At 41.6% G+C, this 7,526-nt stretch overlaps 1 protein-coding gene across 1 annotated transcript; it reads left to right on the top strand.

Annotated features, from left to right (window-relative positions):
• Window positions 1-2,024: 2,024 nt before the first annotated feature.
• On the top strand, window positions 2,025-7,280 carry LOC104942617 (septin-7-like). Its single transcript, XM_010767860.1, has 5 exons — window positions 2,025-2,131; window positions 2,243-2,368; window positions 3,785-3,805; window positions 6,097-6,232; window positions 7,113-7,280. Exons 1-5 carry the CDS (start codon window positions 2,052-2,054, stop codon window positions 7,260-7,262), a joined length of 513 nt encoding a protein of 170 aa, XP_010766162.1. The 5' UTR covers window positions 2,025-2,051; the 3' UTR covers window positions 7,263-7,280.
• Window positions 7,281-7,526: the final 246 nt, after the last annotated feature.

The raw sequence follows: 7,526 nt of genomic DNA, 5'->3' as shown, positions 1-7,526 counted from the left end.
ACAATGGAAGACTGTGAATTGATCAAGAGATATAGGCTAAATCTTGAGGGTATCAAACTTGTTGTGGAATTAGTGCGGGATGCAATAACATCCCCGACTAACAGGAATAACCCGATTAGTCCGGAAATAAAATGTTTGGCAACACTACGATATTTAGCAACAGGGAAAATGCAACTTTGCAATGCCGACGATTTAGGAATATCGCAACCATCAGTCAGCTGTGCCATAAACCAAACCATCAACGCGCTCTCTAGACCACATATCATCCAACAGTTTATCCGGTTTCCTTTGGACAATCAACAACTACACAGGATCAAAGCCAACTTCATGGCAATGCAGGTATGCCCGGTGGGTCGGTGCTATTGACGGGACGCACATAAAATAATTGCGCCATAAAAGATGAGGACGTGTTCGTCAATAGAAAGAAAGTACATTCCATCAACACGCAGATTGTTTTCATTCATCATGATAGGGGGCTTAACGGCGGTATGGGCTGTTATTGAAAGTGTTTAAGTGCTGGAAATATGCTCATTGGATAATAGTTTGCAGGGTGCTTTTAATTGCCTCCTGATTTAATGCATTTACGTATTTTTATTGTTTGCTCTCTCTCTTTAACGTGCATATACAACGTCATTATCGTGGTCTGCACAAACTTGTCATCATGCGTGTATTCTGCTAACTGCACTGTCCATAACTATTTGATAGGAATACATTTCTAGCCTAGCTATTTCCTTGTTTTTCGGTGATTTAGTGGGCTCGTTTGTGGGATGTTGCGGATGAGTTTCACCGAGACCGCCTCTCTGAACAACCAATCACCGTACTGACCGCTTCTAAACTCATGCACGAGAATCGACGTCATCCATAGCAACGGCGCGTCACTCTTAGTTCACTCTTAGTGATTTATCCTTAGTATGAGTAGGTCTCAGCGGCTTTGTGAATAACTTTTAAGAAAAAACTCCTACGTAAAATGTTTTAGCGCGAGTTAGGAGCACTCCTAGCGGTAAGATAAAATGCTTTGTGAATACGGCCCCAGGTGTATATCAGTATGTAGTGTCTCTACTTTAAAGAGTCCTCTCCTGCTGATGTTCAGGTTTATATCAGTATGTAGTGTCTCTACTTTAAAGAGTCCTCTCCTGCTGATGTTCAGGTGTATATCAGTATGTAGTGTCTCTACTTTAAAGAGTCCTCTCCTGCTGATGTTCAGGTGTATATCAGTATGTAGTGTCTCTACTTTAAAGAGTCCTCTCCTGCTGATGTTCAGGTGTATATCAGTATGTAGTGTCTCTACTTTAAAGAGTTCTCTCTGTTAGTGTAGTAACGGTGGTTGGAAGATATATGCAGCCTGCTGGAGGACTGTGGGAGTTTTACTATGAACTGTTTGTCTGTTGGGATTTCTTGAATACCAAAGATGTCTCTGGCTCCGAGTCAGGACTGGGGGAGGTTTAATGCAGAGGGAATGCTAAGCGGTGCTGAAGGGACGCCCCCTGCTGGTGTGTCCTCTCCCTGCAGCTCTCTGGGTTATTATTTTAATACATTGGAGATTATTTAAGGCTATTTGAAAAATGTACCTTACAAAGTGCTTCACAAAGACAGTAAAAGAAACATACTGAAATTATCGTGTTTCAAAGAATATATCCAGTGATCAGCGAAAAGATAATCAAAATCATTTTATAAAATGACAAAAGGCAGTAAAATGATATTATTGACACAAAATATATAACTGAACACATCCTCAAATTATACTGTTTAATAACAATAAGCGTAGAAAAGCATTGAATAAATAAAAATAATGTCTTGTGGGTGCAATAAAAAAAGTAGTCCTGGAACTAAATGCACTAAAATTTTGATTTATTTAATCAAATTAATTCCAGTTTATACATTAAAAACGACTTCTTGTATGTGAAGATATGTTGTATCTCTATACTGTCATGATGCATATTATTCTGGTTTTCCTCCAATGTTCACGTGTTTTCTCTCTGACTCTCGCTGTCCTGATATTAATTATGTTGTTTAACTGATAATAACCAGAAATACAAACCAAGTTGTTTCAAATGTATCTGCTCTGTGTGTCCCTCACAGTGGAGAACGGAGAGCACTGTGACTTCACCATCCTCCGAAATATGCTCATCCGGTGAGAAATGTGTTTAATAAATCAACTCTTGTTTGTTAACAGTGACTTCAAGTATTGTATCCAAAGATTAAAGGAAAAGTCATTCAAATGTAAATGTTTTTTTCCCCCCAGCACTAACATGCAGGACCTGAAGGACGTGACGAACAATGTTCACTACGAGAATTACCGCAGCAGGAAACTCGCTGCAGTCACGTATAACGGCATGGACAACAACAAGAACAAGGGACAGCTCACCAAGTACGTCCATCTGCTCACAATAACAAACTATAATAATGATATCATGGTAATAACAACAATTAAAGATGCAAGCAGAGATGAACCACGTGAATGTCGTTGGCTTGGACTCGTATTAAACATGAAGATTGGGACGGATTAGATGATTTGAGTTAAAGCAACATTGGGTTATTTGCTGTTATCTAGCGTCATGTAGATGTGCTAGTCCTTGTCCGTTAACAAAGGGGACGTTTGGGCTGTTTCCACTGGAGTTCGCTCTGATTATTTAAGGGTTCAGTCTGCACCGGATTACAGGGTCTCTGCGCCCTGAAACCAAAATGCAGATGTTCCCCGTAAAATGTTAAAGTGATCAGAAAACAATATTTCTGTTCCTCAAAAGCTGTGTAATTCCTCCAGAGATCTGAGTATCAAACGGCAGAGACAGCTTTGTTTTTACGGAGCTCCGACGTCATGTTGTTGTTTACGTCAGGAGACATCTTGTATACAGGCGTCATGTTGTCACCAGAATGTGTATATCTTATAAACAAGATCAGCGCCTACTTTAAGGTAGTCTCTCTTGTAACGCAGTACTTATATACTTTTGGTTGAGTACAAGATCTGAGTACTTCTTCTTCCTCCGTTGATACGTCTTATACACGATCAGAGCCTCAGTATTCGTACTATATCTTTATAGAAAAACCCCAGTCGACCGTATTTATGGGCGACTGTGGCTGTGATTTATGGGCGACTGTGGCTGTGAGGGAGTGCGGCCGTCTTTCAACCAGAAGGTTGTGGGTTCGATCCCAGCCCATGCAGTCAACATGTCGATGTATCCTTGGGCAAGATACTTAACCCTGAGTTGCTTCCGATGGCCAACGGTGTGTGAATGTTAGGTCCTGGAGTCAGGTGCACTGCTCTGTGTGAATGGGTGAATGACATGTAGAATGTAAAGCGCTTTGAGGGGTCTTAAAGACTGGATCAAGCGCTATCTAAGTACAGTCCATTTACCCTAATGTTATTATTTATCTGTTGATGTGTGTGATTCTTGTGTCTGTGCTCCGATCATTGGAGTCCTTGTTTTGTTTCTCCATGTCTCTCTGCTAGGGATTTTTAAAAGGCCTTAATAATATCAACTGGTGGGAGAATGTCGCTGCTGAGTGTGAACAGAATCTGCAGTTCAGACAAAGGTTGCAGTCTGCAGACACTCAGTGTGCAAGCTGTCACTGAGGCAGCACTAAAACACACACACACACACACACACACACACACACACACACACACACACACACACACACACACACACACACACACACACACACACACACACACACACTCTAACTGAGCAGCAGTGTGTTTAATCTGTACTAACGGAGCTCTAATCCACCGCCTGCTGAAGCACGGTCACGGCAGCATGTTAAGAGTCTGTGTGTTTGTTTCTAGGACTGAGACATCTGACAGCATGTAAGTGACTTCTTCAAACTCCTTGGCTTCATCCCCTCGTTCAGTCCTTCATGCTTTCCTCCTGCATGGCTTTGAAATGTGTCTGATTGAAATGCATTGATCCTGCTTGGCTGTTACATCATTCCACAAGAGAGGCGGGGACACCTTCCAAACACCTGTGATCTGATGCATGTGACGATCTGAAATCAGCTTCTCGCTTTGTGCAGTTTCATTGATTAACCTCTGAAGCTTCAACTAATCACTGAACACTAAACTAACACTGACTAATTGATCCTCTGATCTGGATTCTTCTGGGAGGAACACTTTAACCATCCTGGGGAAATTGGGTTTTGTGGAAGGGGCTCCATTAAATAATAAAATAAATAAAATAACAGGATACAAATGGTTTTGGAAACATAGAAAATAAGTTAAGAATTAGCTAAATAAAGATATTTATATTAATTTAAAGGTGGGGTATGTAAGTTTGAGAAACCGGCTCCAGATACACTTTTTGTTATATTCCATGGAATGCTCTTAACATCCCGATAGTAATGAATATCTGAAGTGCTTTGACAAAAAATCCATAAAAATGTCATTAGTGGAAGCCGTAGCTCTGTAAAAAGCACGACCAATCATCTGAGCCGGCTAAAGTAACTGGATGGCCTACCTGCCTGTCAGCCTTCCATCTGTGCACAAACTTATCTCGTGCCCTCATTGGTCATGTGCGCGTTCATGTGTGTTGGAGGAGGGGCTCTGTAAGGAAGTCTGAAGGAAGAGGCAGATTTTTTTCGGCTGCGTATTTTCAAATTCTAGCGCACTCGAGCCGGTTTCTCCAAAATTAGATACCCCAACTTTAAGGAATACAATTTAAATATAATTAACAAATATTTATATTATATACATTTCTGGCAGCTAAGGTGTTTCCAGTTTGGCTGAAGAAAATACAGAGAAGTCAACAAACTGATCCACTAACGGAGTCAACTCAGCTGAATAACATTCAACTCGTTAACTTGGTGCAAGGAAACAAGTGTGATTTATCCTATTTATAATATGTTTAGGACAGGCAAAAAGTAAACGTACCCAACACAAGAATCAGAGGACAATACTCAGGAAAAGAAAAGAAAACGGCAACAACTGGACAAGACCCAAAAAATAACAACAAACACAATTTATGTAAATACTTTATCTACAGCTCCAGAAGAAACTACGAGACCACTCGGTAATGTCATTAGTTTATAGAATAAAATACAACAAACACATTTTACTCAACAGGGTTCTTGCGGTCATTGAAAACCTGGAAAAGTCATGGAAATTCTAAATACGTTTGGAAAAGTTTTGGAAAACAATATTTTTCCCAAGGTTTTGGAAAAGTCATGGAAATGTAACTAAAGTTGCATCAAATATAATTTATATTTTATCTAATCGCCGAAATATTAATACTATAATGATAATAAATACTGTATCGTATAGTAATGAAACGTAAAATGGCATTTAACTGTCGAGGTATTTTGCTGGTGAGAGATTTTAGTAGAAGCTAGTAAGCCTATTGGATTTGTTTTAGGCACAACATGTTTCATGTGCAGACCTTGTTTTCCTGTTCCATGTTAAAATACACAACGTTCATTGGTACCGCTGAGACAGAGTAATGTTTTTGGTCATGGAAAATTAGGTAAAGGTCCTGGAGAAGTCATTGAAAATCATTGGTGTAAACGTGTATGAACCCTGACTCAAATACATACCTATAAATAGTAAAGCAGGGAAACTCATAATGTTCAGAGGTCTCATTAATTTGTCCAGAGCTGTATTTATCATATTTAAAAAAACACAAACTAAGGCAGATGGGATTCTTCGTCACGTTGCGTAGAGCCATGCTAACAGCTAGCTTAATGCTAACGGCTAGCTTAACGTTAACAGCTAGCTTAACGCTAATAATACATGCTTTGGCTCAGTTGTTTGTTTCGTATCTCGACACAGATCTAAGCTGCTAGGTTGCTACTTCATTCTAAATAACACTGTAAAGAAAAGGCTTTTGCTTTCCTCCTCCTTCATATTAACAAATCAGCACACTCCAGGAGCCTCTCTGCAGGAGAGAGGGGTTTCAGCAGGAGACGTGGGGTGGGGCAGTTTTAGGTTTGATTCCCAATAACAGCTGTTCTCCTGTTGAACCCTGTCACCTCCCTCCCTCCTCGCTGGGAAGGAAAGCACCTCCTCCTCCTCTTCATCACTCTGCAGTCAGAAAGGCTCCTTTAAGTCTGTAGGCAGGGCACGATTCTGCTGAGTGTGAGTTTTTAAACCCTGCTTTGTGTCTGCAGGAGTCCTCTGGCCCAGATGGAGGAGGAGCGGCGGGACCACGTGTCCAAGATGAAGAAGATGGAACAGGAGATGGAGCAGGTCTTTGAGATGAAGGTGAAGGAGAAGCTGATGAAGCTCCGAGACTCCGAGGCCGAGGTAAACGAGACATTCAAGAGGCTTTCTGTCTCCATGTCTCCTCCACATCAACATGTGTCCCCTCTCCTTCATGTCTCTTCTACATCAACATGTGTCCCCTCTTCTTCATGTCTCTTTTACATCAACATGTGTCCCCTCTTCTTCATGTCTCTTCTACATCAACATGTGTCCCCTCTTCTTCATGTCTCTTCTACATCAACATGTGTCCCCTCTTCTTCATGTCTCTTCTACATCAACATGTGTCCCCTCTTCTTCATGTCTCTTCTACATCAACATGTGTCCCCTCTTCTTCAAGTCTCTTCTACATCAACATGTGTCCCCTCTTCTTCATGTCTCTTCTACATCAACATGTGTCCCCTCTTCTTCATGTCTCTTCTACATCAACATGTGTCCCCTCTTCTTCATGTCTCTTCTACATCAACATGTGTCCCCTCTTCTTCATGTCTCTTCTACATCAACATGTGTCCCCTCTTCTCTATGTCTCTTCTACATCAACATGTGTCCTCTCTTCTTCATGTCTCTTCTACATCAACATGTGTCCCCTCTTCTTCATGTCTCTCCTACATCAACATGTGTCCCCTCTTCTTCATGTCTCTTCTACATCAACATGTGTCCCCTCTTCTCCATGTCTCTTCTACATCAACATGTGTCCCCTCTTCTTCATGTCTCTTCTACATCAACATGTGTCCCCTCTTCTTCATGTCTCTTCTACATCAACATGTGTCCCCTCTTCCTCATGTCTCTTCTACATCAACATGTGTCCCCTCTTCTTCATGTCTCTTCTCCATGTCTCTTCTCCATGTCTCTTCTTCATGTCTCTTCTTCATGTCTCTTCTCCATGTCTCTTCTTCATGTCTCTTCTTCATGTACTTGTCTTTAGCTCCAGAGGCGTCACGAGCAGATGAAAAAGAACCTGGAGTTGCAGCACCGAGAGCTGGAGGAGAAACGCCGGCAGCTGGAAGAGGAGAAGAACAGCTGGGAGGCTCAGCAGAGGATCCTGGAGCAGCAGAAACTCGACGCCTCCAGGTAACCACACATCTTACTTATATAGCGCTTCACAGGTGAGCCGGAGCAGAGCTAACGGACACATCTTACTTACATAGCGCTTCACAGGTGAGCCGGAGCAGAGCTAACGGACACATCTTACTTACATAGCGCTTCACAGGTGAGCCGGAGCAGAGCTAACTGTTAGAGCCACCATGAAGTCAGGGTTATTATTTCGAGTCATAATTTGATAAATGATTTAGTGATGGAGGGGTGATTTGTGTTGCCGTGGTGAATATGTTTTGATGAA

Source organism: Notothenia coriiceps, unplaced genomic scaffold (assembly GCF_000735185.1).
Source record: "Notothenia coriiceps isolate Sejong01 unplaced genomic scaffold, NC01 NC01_scaffold00004831, whole genome shotgun sequence".
Classification (NCBI taxonomy): domain Eukaryota; kingdom Metazoa; phylum Chordata; class Actinopteri; order Perciformes; family Nototheniidae; genus Notothenia; species Notothenia coriiceps.
The sequence above is the reverse complement of the archived record's forward strand: the minus strand, read 5'-3'. Positions and strand labels throughout refer to the sequence as shown.